General features: G+C 40.8%; 1 protein-coding gene across 1 annotated transcript in view; it reads left to right on the top strand.

Annotated features, from left to right (window-relative positions):
• Positions 1-21,619, top strand: part of sgcd (sarcoglycan, delta (dystrophin-associated glycoprotein)) — a 172,669-nt gene that overhangs the window by 95,299 nt on the left and 55,751 nt on the right. Inside the window, exons 3-5 of the mRNA XM_083986303.1 lie at positions 265-366; positions 11,265-11,352; positions 14,016-14,135. Of these exons, the coding sequence (XP_083842429.1) occupies positions 265-366; positions 11,265-11,352; positions 14,016-14,135 (310 nt within the window). The remainder of the gene's footprint in view (positions 1-264; positions 367-11,264; positions 11,353-14,015; positions 14,136-21,619) is intronic.

Genomic DNA, 21,619 nt, shown 5'->3' on the forward strand with positions numbered 1-21,619 from the left:
GAACTTGAGATCTGAACCCAGTAGAACACCTCTGGGATGTTTAGAACTGGATGAACAAGCAGCTGATGAATCTGCAGAGATGATGTGATGTGATGCAGTCCTCTCAGGGGAAGGTTTCCAACATCTGGTGGAAAAATGAAATTCCCATGAGGACAGTTGGATCAGTGATGCAAATCACTGATACATGAATCAGGATGTTTGCATGTGGAAGTTATGACCTGCTGATATTTCCCTATGAACTAATAGTGTCTTTGTCCCTCACAGGACGGCATGGGCAACCTCAAAATAACAGAGAAGGGCCTGAAACTGGAGGGGGACTCCGAGTTCCTCCAACCCCTCTATGCCAAAGAAATCCAGTCCAAACCAGTAAGTCACACACTCCCGACTACACACCCTCTTTGCATAAACACTACACACACGATCTTTCTCTCCCTCACAGTTAAAATCAGCACCAGCAGAAGCACTCATCACATTAGCAGCGTGTCAACGCTATATACAGTAGCTGTGTCACACAGCGTTTCCCAAATTAATACAAAACTGTGAATGTGTAAATTTGTTTCGAGCACATTTATTTTTTCTCGTGTACCGATGAGCCACAGCAGCAAAACACAGTGAGCTATGTGACACTGTGTGGATGACAACGCTCAACATGAGGTGAGATAGCGCAGTAGTGTGAAGAGATTAGTGTCTAATGACTCTGAGTGGGAAAGCCTGATGTCCTGAAGCCAACGTCTTACACCCTGGAAAATACACAGTTCTGTTGCGACTCACTCTGGAAGCTTTACACATCCTCACAGCAATTACTGATCTTACCAAGTGTCTAAATGTTGCTGTAATAAGGAATTAAACACAGTTTCCTTACCTGTAGAATGAAACTAGGTATATGTAGGAACTACACCTAAGTTTTTCAGCAGGGTAGCTGAAAATCATCTGTCCATTCCCTGCTTCGTATTTTGGCTCAGGTTCTAGTGTCAGTAGACTGAGCCAAGAAGCCAAAATGTTCTATTCTCCATCCACTGCTCCTGGGGGGATACTGGAGCATGTCCAGGTCAGATAGAAGTTGTAGTCCGTCTCATTTGCTCTGGCTCTGCCTTTGGCTCTCCTCTTGGTCGGGCATGTCCAGAAAACCTCCACAGATTGTTTAGAGTTGAAGGAGCAACCCTGTCCTTGTTGTCCCCAGCAAGTCAACATGGTCTAAAGATCAAACCCAAATGCCCGTGCATTAAAACACTTTTCAGCTGCCTCTCTTAGACTTTCAGTTTGTATGATCTTTTTCCAAATTTGGAGAATTGGGCCTTCTTGGTGTCACTGCTTCATGTCCTTTAACAGAGACCTAATGGTGGATGTCAGTGTTCAGAAACCTGGAAGGGGTGAAAGAAAAAATCTGCCTGATTTATTTGGTTCTATTTATTTCAGGCCTGACTGATATGAGATTTGGGGGCCAATGTGAAAAATTGCAATGGTATATATATGTAATGGAGGCACTAGAGTTAACAATTAATCAATAAATAACTTTTATTATTCAAAATGGCCTCAGTGCAGCACGGCAGTAAACTCTTGGAAAATGTAAATAAAATATAGAAAAAGGTCAAAAGACTGTAATGAATAATTAAACATTTGCTCTGTAGGCACTTCTAAACTAAATCCAGACAGTTTGCAGTTCACCTGCAAAGTTTGAAGATGCAAAACAGTCTTCACATCAGTTCTTGTTTGCCGACACAGATCTGTACTGTAATGCTGATATGGATATGTCTGAAAAACACTCAGATGAAACAATCAATTGGTCAACTCCTTTTTTTTATTGACCACCTTTGTACTTGTGTATTTGCATGTGTTGTTTTGTGTTATGCCATACTGTGACAGGAAAAAAAACAGGAGGAGACACCTCTGTTATGTGTCATGTTGTATCATAAACCATGTAATTTCATGTCACGTCTTATCACAACAAGACAAGAAAATACATCATGACGAACACATACAGCCCCAACGGTGCACCTGTTTCAAAACAGATGGTCTCAGTGGGGGAAACAAAACGAACACAACAGCCAACAGCCTTGGCAGCATTATTAACACGCCGTCTCCAGTGTCTCCGCTCGGAGCCACAACTTCAGCATCAGTTGTTTTCTTGCAGTGAATCTTTGGGGTTTACCGAACCAGCTGCATAGTCTGTCCTGAGATTCCGACTCTGAGGAGCTTCCGCCGAACGAAGCCAGGGGAGGATCCAAGCCTGGAGATGTCAGTGATACTAAGAGATGGGCACGATAAAGGGAGAAGCACTCCCCCCTCCCCCCCTCGGTCTATTCAGCTCTTGCAGTAATAATAGCTAGGTAGCGGACAGATATGCCAGAGAGCGGCACGCTTTATCTCTGCTGTCTAGGACCTTACGCGAGCTAAGAGGGAGGATGAGGGATGGGGACAGGAGCGCAGAGAGCGAGAGTGAGGACGGGGGGATGGAGATGAGGGATGGGAGCAGAGAAGGAGAAGTCAGTAATAGAGAGAGAAAGAGGAAGACAGATGGAGGAGGGCTGAATTAGAATGAGGGATAGGAAGTCGGCGAGTGTATTCTGACAGACTGTGACGTGTGGGAGGCAGCCAAGTTCAACACAGACTCAAACAAGCACAACATGGTTGCAGTGTATTAAAACCAAGTGCTTGTCTAGTGCTTGTCTCGTCACGTGGTGAGAGGAGGAGCAGATCTGAGGTGTGTTCACGCGCCGCAGTGCCAGTCAATGGCAAACTGTGGTTAGTAGAATAATAATGCTGGGGTATGTAGCTGCAGGCTGCTGAATTCATCTTTGTCCATGAAAAAAGTGAAAAAAAAAAAAACTGATTTTCTTACTGCTGTAAAATCAAAATGTTGTCCTGGAAATCCTGGCGAGATAAGTAGAATGGACGTGGAAGCGAAAACGACGAGAAGAATGGGGGGAAGAAATGAACAGGCAGATATGGAGTAAGAGAGGAGACAAGATACAAAACAGTAGAGCTGAGGGAGATATAAACACAAGAGGACAGAAACAGGATAGATGGCTGGTAGCTTCAGCAGACAGGGTGAGAGGAATAATAATGCAGAGGAGGAGGTGGTGATGGGATTGGAAGTGGTCAGTCCAGGAGAAGAGGGACGGAGGGAGCAACATAAATAAACGAAACAGAGGGAAAAACCCCAGTTATTCCCCCGTTAAGGGTCCTGTATTAAAGTGAGAAAGACCTCCATGTCTCTTTTGATTATAAAACAGGTCTAGGTCCTACAGTTAAGTCATGGCTGGGTTATTTGATGGGGCTGTGTGAAGTACCTGCAGCAGATTCAGATCAGTGCTCTTTCAGTTTAGAGGAGCAGCAGGAGCACCGCTAGGGGAGCTGACTGATGAGCTGCTGTGGATCAGCAAAATGATGCGTTTGAGACACCTCTGTAATAAAATCACTTGAAGTTTATGCATTTCCTCTCTTTCTATCCTGCCACCAAAGAGCTTCCTTTAGATCTACAATTTGCGAGACTTTTAAATACCGTTATGACACAGAAGCAACAGAAAGTGTGCACTGCCTCCCAGTTTAACACTTTGAATAGTGGATTCACATTTTGTCTATGATTTTTTATGTTAATTCATATCGACTGGATGTGTAAACAAACAGGTTTACAGCTTCTTTCTGCTTCCTCCATGTCACTATTAAAATAGTAAACACTATAGTTTTCACACATTTGATAATTAGCTTGCCTTGTATCAATGTAATTATTCTAACTTGCATACTGTCTGTGAAAATAAAAGCGAACAAACCAACAATACAAAGGACAACAGTTTTAATCGGACAAAAAATAACCAAATCCTCACGTGTGAATCTAGTCAGAGCCAATGGGCTTTATTTTTACCTGATATATTAACTCATTAATTAACTAAACAGCCACCACTGCTTAAACACTGGTACTGTTTCACACCACCACTAGGGTGAGCCTGGATACTAAGCTGTAGATTGATTTTGATTAGTCCATGTTGGATTTCTGCTGCAGCCTCCACGTTCTGCTGCTGAAAATTGCTCCTTTGGCTCGACTTACTGAGGTTTAATTCAAACACTGAGGTTTTTGAGCCTTTGGAGCAGCTCGAATATTTCTTTAACCAACTCCAATCCACACGTCTTTTCTCACCGTTCCCCCTCACTCTCTCTCCCTTCGTCTCCGTCTGCCTGTTCCGCTCAGTGCGAGAAGCCTCCTGCCGGGAGTAATATGGTCTGCTGCATTAGTGAGGAAGAGGCAGGCAGGATCAGAAGTGCCACACAACAACAAACTAAATGCATGTACTGTACACAAACAGCCCCCGAAGACTGGAGCGGTAGCCTCTGTGAGGCGTTTGGAGAGACTGTGGCAGGATCAACAGTGTGAAGAGATGGAGCGATAACGTGGCTGCTGTGAAAACTAGTCATGCTTTACTCCACAGAGATGCTGCTGCTGCTGGTGGTTTTGAAGCTCAGGCTTGATGCCGTGGAGAGCAACAACATGTCAGTGTTACACAAACCAAGTAGCATCGCATTAACTGCCATCTTACCCAGCATGCCTCTCATGGAGCTCACGGTCCAGTTAATTTGAGTCGACTGTTTCTACTGCTGTTGAAACCACATACAAATACGAATACAAATTATTTTATTAATCCCCAAAAGTACATCTCCACCTCAAAGCCAACTCTGCATGACCAGCAACACAACAACCATGAAAGCACCTCTTGGAACAGGATGGCATCCTCCAGACTTGCTCCATTTTCAATGAAAGACGCTCCTCTCTGAAGAACCTCCTCTCCTCACAGAAGTGTCCATCAGTAGTTGACAAAATACGACAGAAACACAACAGAAATAAAGCAGGTTGGGTTCGAGTAAAAACTCAGAGCTGCTGCCAGACTTTGCTGCTCCCAGTTGAAGCGCATGTTCCCGAAGAAATCATGGATATATTAGTAGATTTACTCATTATTAATTTATTACCAACACCCAGATGTGATAGATCCTCCCCCTGTTGACACCTTCAAGTTATTTTGTGAGCATTTTATTCTTTTATTTGATTGACAGCTGAGCATCTGATATACTGCCATGTATTGATTGTTCTTGGAAGCATCACTAAATGAGGCTCTGCTGCATCTGTATATTAAAAGGAAACAAATGAGATGGTGGACAAATTAATGGCTGAATGAATTGATTAATGAAATAGATTGTTCAGCAGGAACTGTGTTTACTTCTTGGACAACCTGGCATGTTCTCATTTATGAACCTGAATTCACTGACAAAAATCGAAAAGGGAAGTCTCCTCTGTATTATTGAGCTAGGCACAGCTGCAGGTAATTAGAGCTAATGAGTGTGTGGTGTGTTGTCAGCACCGAGGCGTGCAGACACAAGTTGAACATCGTGAGAGAAACTGGGTGAAATCTCACCGAGGTCATGGAAAAACCACCTACAGAGAGGTAAATCCATCAGCCAAACACAACCCGTATAAAACAGCAACAGAAAGACCCACATCGCCAGGCAAATGTGTGGGGGTCCACCTAAGCTCAAGGGGCCCTCAAAGAGCTTTACAAGTGGGGCTAGTGTTGTGTTTGTGCCGAGGAGCCACACAGCCTCAGTTCTTCTCCTCTCATCCGTCTGCTGTGTTTCCAGTTGATATCTTTTTTTCTCTCTGGGCCTGATGTTGGGTTTGTCAGACAAGTGCCTCGCTGCAGTGTGAAGGAAGTTTTAGTTAGATCCCAGCTGGGTGGTTTTTAGCCACTCTGTTACTCAAGGGCACTCATAAAATCTAAATTGTGCACTGGTGTGAGACGCAGGAATAAGGAAGAGCCTCAGATTAACCTCTGGAAATTGGCAGTGAACTTGAGAACTTCAAAGAAACACTGTGCCTCCTTACAATCACCACGCACTGTTCTTCTCTCAATTAAACGATTTCAACAAACAAGCACAGTTCAGATATGTTGTACAAATGTGGGCTCATACATTGCTATCATATCACTTGATGATCTGAATTTCCCTCCAAGGGATTAATCAAGTATTTTCTATTCTATTCTATTCTATTCTATTGTATTCTATTCTATTGTATTCTATTCTATTCTATTCTATATCAATTTAGCTGTGACTGCTCTCTCCCACACTGGGTCCCAGCAGCACCCACAGCTTCAGTACACATCCAGTCGACAATGAGCCAAATAACTACATTCTTACTAAGTTGTTTGATATTGTATGATCTTTTTTAAATATGTTAATCTAAGCATAAACTTCTGCAAAAGTTTGTTTTCCCCTTCATAATTATTATAATGAGTTATTTTATGATACAAGCTCAGCTGGGCAGACTATGTTTAACAAAATGCTTGTGTTGGGTCATAATGTTTGTGTTTTATTGCTGTTGTTGAGTGGTTGAGTGTTGGCTGTTACATGGATGAATGTTTCATTGTATAGGGCAGTAATTCTGGAAAATTAACAGTTATGTTAGTCGTCAAAATTAAAGAAATAATAAGATCCCACATAAACTCTGAACCTGATGTCTTAACAACTCCACAGTTAATGTTGATGTAATTGTCGCCACAGTAACGCCTTCCATGTATCAACACCTGTCGTACTTCCTGTCAGTTTTACATTCAGTTCACAGCACATTGTTATTGTAATAACTTCTTGCTTGTATATCATACATTTGCGGTATTTACTGTGGGAACTTCAATAAGTTTGGCAAGAGCCATAATGTTATCAGTAATATACACACAAGGCATATCCCTCCTCGGCTGTGAACGCCGCACAATGGTCAGGCTGTTATCTCTAATTAAGAAGTTGACTGAGGCATGAAGATTAGTCAGGCACAGAAAGAGCAGAGTGTCCGACGTGATCAGCATTACAGATTGCTCTCTGGAAAATAGGAGTTATCAAACAGAGTGGAGGCTGAGGACTCTTCACTCGGACAGTTACTCTGTGTGTCTGCTAAGTCGTACATCTGTATGAACGTCTCTCTGTGTTTGTGCCCTCCTACTTCTTTGCCGGCCCAGCTCACAAAACCCAACTCTCAAGTCAGCATGGGAGCCAGTCAGGTGACGTGTCTCAAACTGTGTTGACTAGAACGAAAGTAGCAAAATAAAACAAGATTGTCGCAGCATGACTTTCTGTTAGTCCTATCAGACTAACACACCCAGATAATGTTGTTTGGAGTTGAATTACTCAGCACATAGAAAATGCACAGCGTTGTAAAATTGTCCATGTTTTCACCGATCGACATGCTAGCTAGCCGTTAGCTAATTTGTTTGATGGTTGTCTGTGTGTGATGTAACAATATGGCCAGAGGAAGGAAGCTGAAAGGCAGCATATACTGTACCTGCCTGTTGTACTCTGTGCTTACAGTTTTTCTCAGTCGCTTTGGTGCTATTCTCAGATCAGAATAAAAATTCTCATAACTATTAGTTCAACCTCCACAACATGTAGTCATTTGTCCACATCATAGTAGCAGTTTCTCCTTCCTCTGAACAAATTGCAAATGCTTTTGGACATGTATCAGTTGCTCTCATACAATTCTCTGCGGTTTTACAACACTATCATTTGTTTATTCCATGTCAGTCAAAATGAACTATACTTTTGAACGGTGAATAGTCTTTCCCTAAAAAACTAATAGTCCTCATTTCATTGCTTGAGTCATTACATACAAAATTGTTGAACTAGTTTTCAAAATCTGTCAAACTAATTTTAAATGTTGGGAGAAGCACTGCGAATTCAAACATTTAGAGTAAGGAACAACAGGTATGTATGGTATTGGACAGTAATTCAGCACTAAACAATCTGCACTGCTGTCATTGTGTCAGGCATTACTGTAAGATACAGTGGGACAAGAACTTTTTTACATTTACATTTAGACTTACAGCTTCACTAGAGAACAGATTTACTGTATTGTCATGTATTACAGCAACCACAGTAAAGATTTCCCATCTTTACAGTACGGTACTGTACTACAGCATTTTACAAGTAGGAAGCACTTTTACAGTATTGTACACTACAGTGATAATGGTTGATGCATAGACTGTAAAAAGAATGGACGTAGCGTCCGTGACGTCACCCATTGGTTTTGGGGAGTCGTTTTTGTGACTCAAATATGGCGGCCTGAACAGCGCCATGTTGGATTGGCCGGCCGAGAACCCGCCCACTGGCCTCGAAGCAGCTGTCCACGGAGCTGCTCGGACCTGTCACTCAACGTTTCCGCGCCCTAATTGGCCAGAGTTTTAACCTAATAACAGTAAAACGGTAGAGTTAAAAAAAAATTCACCCCCCTCAGAGTGTGTGCGGGGGTAGAAACTATCGATTGAGAATAAAAAACGTTCTGACACCAGGCTTTTAACATGTTTACTGAGGATGTAAAATCGGCGATTTTAACATGGGGGTCTATGGGGAATGCTCCCTTCTGACACCAGCCCCCAAAGGAAGCCGGGGGGATTGCAGTTTTTTGAACGCGGAAGTGAGCTTCACTTCTCAGACCCACAACTGCCCCCTTGGGTTGATGCAGTACATGTACTGTACATTACTGTAATTTTACTCTGCATCACAGAGGTGGAAGAGACTGAGCCCATTACAAACAATGGCATAAGGTTGAAAGAGATACAATGTAAGGATGACATTACTGTATCTTTGGGAATATTGAATCTGTTTCAATCGCTACAGTTGACAGAGTGATGTAGATGAAAATGTGACAGGAACGTATGGATGTGCAGGAATGATTTACAGTACTCTGTAGGTTCAGTTACTATATGTACTGCAACATTGTTTACGTAAAGTTGTACCCAAAGAGTGTTTCTTATGTTTGTTGTAGATGACTGTAGTGTATTTTTTCTTTGCACAACGCTGTGAACAAATCAGAATTGCAAAGAGCAGTAGAAATGTGAAACATACATATTCAGTATCTCCACTAAATACAGTAATGTGTAACTTTACTGTAGTTTTCACATGGCTGTACAAGTAGTGTATAGTGCTGTCTGGAGCATTTTCAGGTAGTATATCACTTTTTGCATTGGAAAACACTTAGAGAATAAAGTGTCCTAATGAAAACATGACAAAGCCATTTGACTATCTTGTTCATAAACGATGGTGTCAGGACTTCTCATTTTGACGACACTGACAGTTTCATTGACATGAATACTGGCTTTTGAGGGATGGACAATCCATTTTGAGCAAGTGACGCGCTTTTGCAGGTCATCCACTAGGTTTTGCAGTTTGCAATAATTGTTATGAGAAATGCACTAACTGTTGTGCAAATGTTAAGAGTGATGTGAGAAAAGCACCAAAGCGACTGAGAAAAACTGTAATACATTGTTTCCTCTGATCTCTTCTGTTCTGTCCTTTACTGTATTTTATTGTGTATATCTGTTCTGTATTTTGTTTGTACTCTTGTCTGCACTTTAAATGAGACTTGCCTCAGTGTACGAGTTTAACAAGTTTACGTAAATAAAGGTAACTAAGTGGGAAAAGGATAGCTATACATTTAAAAGGCATAGTCAAGCTGTAACCATAGCTCAATTTAGCTGTGTACTAGGGATGCACATTCAGACCAATAACTGATGCTGGTTAACTGTTACTGTAAAGCCCCTATGAAGAACTTTTAACTGGATATGCAAAAGTCTCTCGTTTCTGCTGATGGATGGATGGATGGATGGATGGATGGATGGATGGATGGATGGATGGATGGATGGATGGATGGATGGATGGATGGATGGATGGATGGATGGATGGATAGATAGATAGATAGATAGATAGATAGATAGATAGATAGATAGATAGATAGATAGATAGATAGATAGATAGATAGATATGCCATTGTCATTTCCACAATGATGAAATTGAATTGTGTCTTCTGCCGTGCAAATTCATAAAAACATTAAGACATAAAACACACAAAAAGAAACATACAATATACTGTCCTTTACCTATTTCACCTTCTATTCCCACACTCCCACTCACCACCCACAGCCTCACTCAGCATTGAGTGCAATTTGTGCTTTGGCGTTAAAAGCTGTTTTCTAAACAGTTTGTTCTACGTAGCTTTGATTGTCCTGTATCTTCTGTCGGAGGGCATTAACTCAAAGAGACAGTGACCTGAGTGTGTTTTGTCTTTGAGGATTTTTTTTTGTGAGACAGTGGGAGCCAAAAGGTTCATCCAAAGTGGGTAGAGTGCAGCCGATGATTTTTTGAGAGGTAGATATGACCTGCTGAAGCGCTGCCTTCTCTGCTACTGTGCAACTGGCATACCACACACATAGACAGTATGTCAGCATATTTTCAGTGCAACAGTGGTAGAAGGCCACCAGTAGTTTCTGGGTAGGAGGCAGTTCTTTCTAAGAAATCTCAGGAAGTAGAGTCTCTGCTGTGACCTCCTTACCAGCTCTGTGGTCTGTTGTCTCTGTTGTCACTCCAGGTCAGGTCATCTGCAATTTGGACCCCTAGGAACTTGATTGTTTTCACCCTCTCCACACAGCCCCCATTTATGTAAAGTGGATGAATGTCAGTTTTATTTCTCCACGATCAGCTCCTTGGTCTTGGTGGTGTTCGGGACCAGATTTGCACAGTTTCAGGGCTTTAGAACCCAAGTTTTTCGCTATAGCATCCCCTAGTGAATTGGTGAGGGTTTATGTAGCGCTCCACATATGTTTAGAACAATTTAGGTCCTACAAATGTGGCTCTGCAACTGCTATTCCTCACTTTTTTCATGAAGATGCAATTTTCGATTCAGTTGAACTTGTCCATTGACAAATCATAACATCCATTAATTATCTCAAGCTGCTTTACTGGGAAAAAAACATCACCTCCCACATTTAGCACCTGACACTTGATGAGAGTCAAGGGGAAAGACTTCATATTTACAGAAAGTCACAACAGAACTGGAATCGTGCAGAAAGGGTTGTATGTAAAGTGTGCTCCTGCAGTCTGCATTTCAGGACGAATAAACCTCAGACCTCAAACACAGAGCAGATCATAGAATCATCTTTAATGATGTTTTTTGAAAAGCATGCTTTGATGAGGTGGGCTGGATAAAGTTCCCACATCCTAACATGTGTCTCCAAAGAGCTGTAAGACTTGGTTTTATTAGTTTAACACGAGGGTAAAGTTGGGGCCAGATATTTTATCAGCGGGTTTTTTGAAATGCATCATAGAAGCCCAATAAGCCCCAAGCTGCAATGAGCCACAAAAGAAGTCTATATGTGCAGATTGGCTTCCTTACATCTCCATAGTTTCATGACCATTGCAGCTCAAACTAAATGAGTAACTGTGCCTGTGTCTCTCCACAGGGTCGGCCGCTGTTCCTGCAGTCGTCCAGAAACGTGTCGGTCAATATCATGGGCAGCAACAACCAGCTGCTCACACAACTCGTAACAGGTAAGAAGAAACACAAGCTGCTTTCATCTACTTTATTCATGTTTTCTTTTTGATATGATTGAGACGTTTTTCAAAAAAAACATCAAACCTAAGAAAAATCTAACAACACTGACGACATCAGCTGCAACAGATGCACAACATGCAGGGTTTTCATACCTTCTATTAGTCAGTGAAGAGACTTTTTCTGAGTCTTTGGACACATTTAGCATTTTATTGCCATGAAACTGATCTTTTTTATCACCCATCATGATTTTTTCCATTTCCATATTGTTTTATTTGAAGAGTTACTTCAGATCCAATGAGGTGAAATTATCCGGTATTTCACATTAAAACTACGATTAAAGCAAACTAAGAGAGAACAAGAATCATATGTTGGAGTTTCTTTTTATCTCCAACCATTTTACTCATTTCACAGCTCCTTAGATTCATGTCAGAAACCTTCGGGGGAGTTCAGACTGTTCTGTCAGAAGTCATTTCTTCATTTCCAGCATTAAACATTAGCACGTCATAACTTTCTCCCTCACTGTGACGGTACTAGTCTCAGTCACTGCACCGCAACTTTGCCATCGCACTTTCTTCTTTACATTCCCACATTTTCCAGCTGTCACAGTCTAATAGAGATGGGCCGTCTATGGTGAATTGGAAATCACTTTGTGCAAACATGCACAGGAAGTGTCTCGAACGTTAAACAGTGTGCTGACATTTGCCTTTTGGGCTCGAGGAGGAGGACGGAGTCTTCGCAGATGTGTCTCATAGATGACTAAACGGCTGTTGGTGTCAGGAGGAACTGCAGATGCAGAGTGACAGAATCAATTGCGCGTCTGTCAATCAGTCACACCCGGCGCTAAGTGTTTTCTGCCGCTGCGTGAGACAAAGCAATTTGAGTTGGAGGAAGTTGTCTACATTTTCTGTTCCGTGACACTGTTCACAGTTTTGGCCTCAAGTCTGAGCAAATTTTCTGCACTTTCAGTGAAGTGTGAGGACCGGAACATGAGGGAAACCTCTTTCACCAACTGACCACATCTGAATGATACAGTTTTTTACTTACTCCTCTCAACATGTCTGTTACTTCTGCTTCTCTGGGGTTGGGAGTGTTGACTGACAGCTTTTTGGATGGAATCAAAGTAGATACATAAACTTGTCGCAGAGCTGATGTTTCCAAAACAGCTGGCAGATTTGTCAGAGCTAAAACTGCTCATCCTCCATCTGTCAATACTCTGTTAACTCTCACTGTTCTTACATGATGAACTAGTTGCACTAATGTATTGTAACTCCTATTCACTACTGTATAAGGAAGTTAGATGTCATGGATGGTTTAATTTTTTTTTTTTTTTTAAACAAAAAGCCTGTTCCTTTTTTAAGAGATTTTACCACCTCAGCCTTAAAAAAAAACATTGGCTCCACCATGCAGGCTTGAACAGTGGCTCTGTTAATGTGTGTGGCTCTTTTGTTAAGCATACAGGTAATACTCAGAAAATTAGAATATCGTGAAAACGTTCATTCATTTAAGTAATTCAACTTAAAAGGTGAAATGAATATATTATTTAGACTCATAACAGGCATTGCAAGATATTTCAAGCTTTTATTTGTTAGAATTTTGATTATTATGGCTTACAGCTTATGAAAACCCCAAAATCAGAATCTCAAAAAATTTGAATATCGTGAAAAAGTTCAATGTTGTAGCTCAAATTGTCAGCCAATTAATCCAAAACACCTGCAAAGGGTTCCTGAGCCTTTAAAAGCTCTCTGTCTGGTTCAGTACAGTTCGCAATCATGGGGAAGTGAATGAACTTTTTCACGATATTCTAATTTTCTGAGTATTACCTGTATTAGCTGCTTCCCAATTTGGGTTCCCTTCATGTGTGTGGTATGTTCAGGTATATATATATATATTTTTTTTAAATATGTGAAAATACAACTAAACACACATGATAATATGACATTTTGTCATTGTGAGCCACATATGAGTTTAATACGCATTAAACCAGGACATGGGACCTGCTCACCTTAATGGAATACAATTGTCCTTACCTCCTGCCAAGACACACCTATAAAGAAATAGGTCTACGGATCAGGTGGTTCTGTGTAATATATAAAAAAGTCACTCATGGAATTACCTAGCCCTCACTCTACTTAGCCCTGCCCACCTGCTTTTACAAACAGACAAAGTCAGAGTGAAACACCTGGCAGCTAAGCAAGCAGATATTCATCTCAGGAGTTGGTTGACACCAAAACATGAGCTAAAAGAACTGCATCTGACACAGAAATGCAGCTTCAGGTTGCTGTGTTTACATGATATTGCTTAGGGAAAATCTTCTTAATTCCTGTTAATAGATTATTATAGCACAAGTGACCAAAACAGTAATAACACAATGCACATGACACCTTCTCTGTTTCATCATTATTTAAGATCTGACTGTTTATAACATGTGTTTGATTGATTTGTTTACAGGAAAGAAACCAGTGACTTTACTCTGCTTTTGAAGTAAAGAAGAAAATAGTATTTATTTGCTGAAGTCAGCAGGTCCTGCAGGACACATTGCATGTCTTTCACTTGGCTTCTTTTTAGGTTTCCAAATACTGAGGTAATTCAGTAAGGAATCAGCTCTGGCTCCAAGTCGCTCCTCTTTGATGTCTTCTCTCTTTCTGTGTGTTCGGTTCAGGATCCAGTGGATTTAAAGCACGAGGCAAGACATTTGAAGTCAAATCCACCTCTGGGAAGCTGCTTTTCTCCGCTAACGAGCAGGAGGTGGTGGTGGGCGCCGAGAGGCTCCGAGTGATGGGTGAGTGACCGGCTGGGCCCGTCATGTCTGCAAAAGTCTGAGCGCGTTGTCAGGAGCCAAAGAGTGAAATCAAAGTGGGTTCTGATGATCACAGGCTGTTTGTTTCTGTTGTTGTGCTGAGTTGTTGCTGCGATTTTGACTTTTTGTTTGGTTGTGGTTGTTTGTGATGTTGACATCAAGGATCTTTAGATTCTTTGTGCAGTGAGGAGAAAAGGTAAAACTTTAACCTTGTCTCTTTAAAACCTCTCAACATCCCTGAGCTGAAAGATTTATGTTACTGCCTGAGTTCTTCATTTCTTAACATACCTAAAGTGGTCTTGTCAGTTAAATTGCTTAGTCTATTGGCTTCGCCTGACCTCTGCCTTTTCCTCTAAATGGATATTTTCAATGCTTGATCTAAATAAGAAAACAGACTAACTCACAACACAACATACTTGTGTTGATTCATCTGCTGCCTAATGCTAAGGTAATTACATCCTTCCTCATTCACGGTGTTGTCTGCAGTTACTGATCTGGATGTTTATCAGATACTGCATCATTCAGTCAGTCTGACGTTTGATTATGAGTCCATAGCAGATTCATGTATGTGAACAGTGGTAATGCAAACTACGGAACAAAATAACCTCAGCCGTACACACAGACCTGTGGACAGGTCAGGAGTGACTTGTTTATACTTTTGTCTGTGTAGTTTTTACTCTGTTTTCACTTCACTGTACAGTATGTCCTCGTTTTATCTCCTCTTCGTGATATCTATGCTTTTTTTTAAAGGCGCTGGCTAAATGTAGTGCTTACTTACTCTTCTCTCTGTGAAGTGTAATTTAATTATGACTAATTTTACTAACTGGAATTTGTTGCTTTATCCATTCCTATAGAAAATGTGCACACTGCACACGTACACCACACTTCTGTAACTGAGCTGATGTGATGTGTCAACCTGACATAGAATACATGCAAAGTAGAAGAATGTAATGCTTATATTAGCATTATAAGCAGCCAGCAGCGAAGGGAGCAGGGCTCAGATCTGTGCTGGTAGTACTTGTGTTTGATAGGAGTAAGATGACAACTAGCAAGAGAGGATAAGGAGGATTTCATACGTTTTTCAGAGCAAGGGAGAATTCAGGCCTGTAAAAGAGCTCATGTTTGCCAACAGGACTCAGTAGGGAGAAGGTGACATGTAGTCCTTAGACAAATGAGTTTTGTGCTCGTGACAGGAGATAAGAAAGTGACTAAGCTGTCAGCCTCCAAGTGATGCCATTGGCGACAGATGATATCCAGTGAAAGAGGCTTGGTGCTAACAGAGGATGGTGACGATGAAATTAGCTCACTACGAACACACAAATACAATCATAAAGAGAGAATCTGCATACAATTTTTTTTTTAAACATCTTGTATCTGCTGAGATGATAAAGAATTGGGGCAAAGTCTGATGGGAAATGTAGCCTGCCCACAGGAAGTGATGGGTTTAAGCTTAAAGGTCTCATATTTTATACTTTACCGTGTTTTATTTCCAAATGTTAATCCATAAAAAGATGTGTCTATCTCACAAGCTCTACTAACAAATGGTCAACGTCAGCCAATCAGAAGAAAGGAGGCTCTGAGCCTCTCTTCTGATTGGCTGACTATTTTCTGCCCAATCCAAAAATTTGAAAAACATTCAAAGAAACTCCAGCCACTGTCCCTTGCGCGGCTCTGATGAAGTAAAATTAATTCTAGTGCATGCTACTTGTTGCAGCAGACTTGGGCTGCTTGCTCCTTACTGTCGCTGTTCCGAAAATATCTCAGCGGGTGACTCGCCCATTTAGCATACGATCTCAAAAAAGTGAAGCAATCAATGAGTGAATAATGAGTGAACAGGCTTTTTTCACCTCCAGGCGTCAGAAAAAGGCCACGGAAACACATGTAACCGCTACAAAACCAGTATAAAGTGAATGTTGCATGATATGGGCCCTTTATTTTTTATTTTTTTTATTTTTTATTTTACCATGTCACAAGTCTGCTGCATGATCTGTGACCTTGTGCCACTTGCATGTACTTGAACCATGGACAATTGTATTTCCTAACACATAAAATCAAATATTTATATTATATTTTATTTTTGTTGTTTCACACTTGAAAAATCTACACAATGTTTATTTCTGAGACCTTGAGTGGTGGAGTGGTGAATGCTGATGCTGATGCCACTTGAAACACAATGAAAAGAAGTGGATAAGAGCTGTTGTTTGGACAATTGAGCACCTTGATTTAATGTGCAGCTCTCTGTTGTGTGGAGACATTGTATTGACTTACTGAGGTAAGACTAATTATAAAAAAAACCAATTAGTTTTGCAACTTCAAAGCAACACATTGACAGATTTCTGCTAATGTGACTTTTTTTCCAACACTCTACAGCTCTAAGAATATTCTCTGTGATTATACACAGTGAGATGCAATGGACACACAACTCTGTGACATATTAAGGAGCAATTTAGGAGTTTTCACCATATACATTCATTTACCGTCATTTGCTGTTTTAATTAAGACATGAATAAGATGTTAAGTGTAAACATTTTTACTAACTTCCATGAACAAACACTGCTAAGCTTTTCACCATTTATTTAATATAGTGTAATTTTACTTTCACACCCTACATCCAATTTTCCTCCTTTACTTTGTGCTGCTTTTTGGAGAGGAAAAATGATCTTATCCAAGCCTGTCATCATCATCCAGCTCTTTATTAAAGGTCACATATTATAATAAAGTGAGAGGTTTATGTCCTTTTTGGATTATACATCAGGTCTACGTTCTAATATTAACACAATGAAAGTGTTAAAGCCTCAGTATAAAGAGACATGCACACAACCTGTAAAACTGAGCCTGAAAACTGCTGTCAGGACTGTAACTTTGTGATGTTGTAACAAAGCAGCAAAGGGTGACCAAACAGACGGACATGTCCACTTTTTACGTCCTGTCGTCCTGTCCGGAGTGTCTAGGTTTTTTTTTTTTTCTTTTTTTTTTATTCATGAAAATATTTTCTTTGTTTTTCATGGGACCATTAAGCATGTGCTTAAATTGACTGGCGCTTTGCACAGAATACTCTGGTATTTTATTGCATTTGACATAATTCCCAAGAGGCTGCCTCTGTATGTGCGGCTCTGCGACGCGCACATAGAGGGAGCAGACGTCAGAGGAGCATTGCCTCTGCTCACAAAGGCAAAGCCCAAGTGTAGCTGTACACAGGCGCGGACCGGCCATCTGTGTATCTGACATCCAAGCAGCAGGTTTGTCCCTGCTAGCTGCATCCTTTACTACATGTTTTTCTCTTCCATTTCCTGTTTCTCTCCAATTTCCCTATATAATACAAGCATTTAAAGGGGCCTGGGGATCCTTAAGAGTGTTCCTGTGGCCCTACTGCAAAAAAGGGAACACTTTAGATAGCAGATGGATTGGAAGGAGATATTTCTCATGTGTTTTAAACACTCCACGTCATAGAATTTATAAAAACCTGAGACAACTGGGGGTCTGTGGTCAAACTGATATCAGAATACTAGAGTCCTTGAAAAGTTTAAAACAACTCACAACACCACCTGTCCTTACTCCCACCCCACCCGCCTCCTCCCTCCTTCCATCCATGAGAAAGAGCACTGCAGGTGTGTGACAGTAATGAACTCTGACTCCACAAGGCTGGAAAGGATGTAAATGAATGGAGGCGAGGATGAAGAGTAATTGCTTACACAGAGGGCTGTGAAAGATGTTCGCCTGAGAACGTCAGTGAGAGAGAGCGGTTGAGAGAGGCAGAGGGAGACATGGCACCCATGGGAGCTTTAATGTGGAAAATGTACGGCCCAATCAAGAGGGAGACGCTTCAAATATCTGTTTATCTATTAACAAGATTGAATGGATGGACTGATGAATGGGTGGGCGGGTGGATGAATGATGGTGAATGAAGGAAGATGGAAACATAATGGTGACTGATGGTAGAAAGGAAACAGGTACAGAAGCAAGAAAAAGACGTTTTAAGTGAGAGGGAGGAAAGAAAGAAGTAAAAAAAAAATACAAGAATATATAGAGGAAATGAAGGGAAAGGATGTAAAAGGACTGATCACATTAAAAGGGGATTAAACTGTGAATCAAAGATTGTTTTCTTTTTGCATAATATTGAGGAGATTCTCTATTATTATATTTCATGTCTTGATCATGTTCACTGCAAGCTATTTTAGTTCTCTTCCTGCTAATTATCATGCTGTATGAGTCTATGTAGAAAATGTAAGGAACAAGTAATGATTAAATCTGTCCTTGTTGAGCACGGTCAGCAGATTTCTTTAGAGCTAATTAACATGGACAAGTGTTTTTGTAAAGGTCTCTGGCTGCAGACATATTTACTTATATTTTACACCACTAACTGGGCTCAATGGTAGGCAACATCTAGAATATATCTTTATTTATTTGGAGGTATGGGTTTGAATATTTCAGTTTTAGCATTGTATAACCATTATAGTCATATTTTACTCTTCATTGGGGAAAAGGCAGATGGAAGATGTTATCTGCCCACAGAAATGAACAGATTTAGACTTAAAGGTCCATACTGAACACCTTTTTTTGTGTTTTATTGTGAGGGTTTAGTTGATCCATAAGAGGATTTGTGTCCTCTTATGAATCGACAGGTTGGTGTCAGCAGCAGGCTTGCATGTTCTGTTCATGCTTGAGCCCTTTAACTGTATTTACGAGCCAGAGCCTGATGAAAACACAACATTGTCATTAAGTTTGGTGTTCAAATTTCGGTTTGACACTGCATTTCCAGGTTTTTTAAACAACAGAAATCTGTTGTGCAACATAGACCCGCTCCAGTCCCGTCTCAGGCTCAGGCAGAGAATCTAACCTCTAAGTAGTTTTTATTTGACAGTCAAAACTCTGCTCTTCAAACATTTAGCAGTTGCTGCCTCTTTAAACTTTAGTACACAACTGTAACTATAACTGTGGTCATTATGCATGTTGGAAAAAGTCATATCAAATAACTCAATGCTGTTTTTAGCTGTTTGACTCTGCTGCTGCCGTGCCTTGTTTCTTATTCTTCTTAAATGACTTAATCTATTTAATTACAATTTAAGAACAAATCCCACACACAGGTTGTGCCCTCTGGAGACAGATATGACAGAACCACAAAGGAAAAGAAAAAAACAAAACAAAGTTAGCCAAGTTATGGCGCCTGACGACAGTAAAATGCCACTGGGAGTCGAAGTGTGGAGAGAGTCAGAGAGGAAACACAGAGGGAGAGAGCAGCCAGTGATTTGGCAATTACTCCATTTATCTCCACAGCCGTTTGATGAGGCCGCTCAGGGCTACGAGGCTAATCAAACACCTTGGCAACCGCTGCCTCAGCAGACACAGGCGGTCCTCCGAGTTCCCACAAGTCTCAAAGTTTCTGTGTGAAGCACCTGAGTGTGTTCTCAAGTCTCAGACTATTTTCAATGCCGTGTTTAATACTTTTTCCCATCTCTGAACAACTGCTGCGAGTGAGCTGTAGTAAAATACTTTAATATCAAACCCTTTTTTAATGAGCTAACCCTAACACCAAGTGTCACATCCCAGTGAATCAGTGAAACTACAGTTTATATGGAAAACAAACAATTTTGATGCGGGTGCAATTTCCTTAAACTGATCAGCTCTGACATCATCTGCTCCTTGTGTAAATTACTCCAGTTCTGTTTTTCTGTTCTTCTCTTGGGACCACCATCTGTAAAAACACTGTGAGATCGAAGGTCATATTGATTTATTGATGTACCGTACAGTATGCACACAGATAAGAGGGAATGAGGCCAAGAATACATTTATATACAGTATAAAAGCAAAGTGAGAGTCTGTGTACAATCAGAGAAGGCTGTTTACCCTTTTGAACTGATGTGTTCAATTTCCTCAGTCGGTAATAAAACCCATAGCAGAATGGTACATGCAGGTTCAAGAATTGTTTGATATTAACATGACATGTGTACAGTGACTTTAACCCTCTTTAGATAAACACAAGCCTGATGTAACGCAGTCTTAATGAAGTGAGTCGCTCAAAGATAAATTGATAAAGCTTTCCAACTTTAAATGCCAGCTTTGAATAGTTCACCTTTGAATACCACTTTCACTTGGAGGCTGCCATGGAAATAGGAAGTTAATTAGTAAGTACTTAATAAAAGAGTTTGTTTTTAGATCTAGGCAGAAATAAATGCAAGTAGTAAAGGCTGACATACACCAGGTATTTTGCGGTTTAAATTGTCATGTCGGTTCTCAAAACCTGGAAAATACAAAGTAAATCTGTAAAACAAAGTGCAGATTAACATTAATATTCATGCATGTCACTGATTGTCCCTCCCTTTACCCCTACCATGTAATCAAGATGGCGAATGTTGAGGGTAAGAAGTGTCATGCGTGATTGAGTGCACTTTCTTGAGTATATCCCACCATACTGCAGTGCATGTTGTCACACTGGTGAGTGTGAATGTGCTTGTGCTCTCAAAATAGAGAGCGTGAATGTGGAAGTGTGTAATTTTAGAGGCAGCATGAGCCTTCATTTTACTGACTGTGTGGCTGTGTGAATAATGAGTGTAATAACGACTGTTGTTGCACCACAACAACATGGACAACTCCTCTCCATGAGAGAAGGTCAGCAGAATGTTTCTGACGGGTAGAGACACTAGTTTGTGTTAGTGAGTTATAGCCTCCACGGCATATGAGCTGCAGTGTTTAAACTTTAGGACACAAATGCTGTTCTTAAAGCAACACAAAAGAGTCTAATTTCAAGTACTAATGATTTAAGTAAGTTTAAATCTGTGCACACGATCCTATTCGTCCAACACACACAAGTGGACAGCTGTGGACGAGTGGCTGCCTCCTCCCTCTTCCCTTTGACGTATGAAGGGTCTGTGCAGGCTTATAAAGCTGCCACATGTCATTACTGAAGCCATCTCTCCTTCCCCACCAATAAAATACATAATTATACCCTGCATATAACTTTAATTGGCCCAACTGAAGTCATTGGAAATCCATGATACTGCTATCATTGGCTTCATTATGGGCTTCTACTGCTATTTACAGTCCAGTCATACAGGCTTACTGGCTCCCAGCAGACAGACGGTAAATGAGAACACAAACAGGGGGAATACAATGATAGGCCAGGTCAAATCAGAGTTAAAATACTTTTGCTTCAGCCCATTTTTTGGCCGCGTTTTGGATACGTTTGTCACTTGGGAGCACGCGCAAAGAGCTGTGACACACAGACAATCACAGAAATGTCACATCCAATTTAGTCTTCTCTATAAGCAGCATTGCTCGTGGGAATTTTATCTCTGTAGCAAAAAAAAAAACCTCAAAACAACAGACTTTTATTGGCTGGAAAATAGAAAAACCTTTTCCTGAAATAGTCTTCGATCCACATGGGATCAACACAGCAATGAACGATGTGCAACCGCATCATGACAATTTTTCTAAAAAGATGTTGTTTCATCATGTTTATTATTTGTTCC

Source organism: Trachurus trachurus, assembly GCF_905171665.1.
Source record: "Trachurus trachurus genome assembly, chromosome: 14".
Taxonomy (NCBI): Eukaryota; Metazoa; Chordata; class Actinopteri; order Carangiformes; family Carangidae; genus Trachurus; species Trachurus trachurus.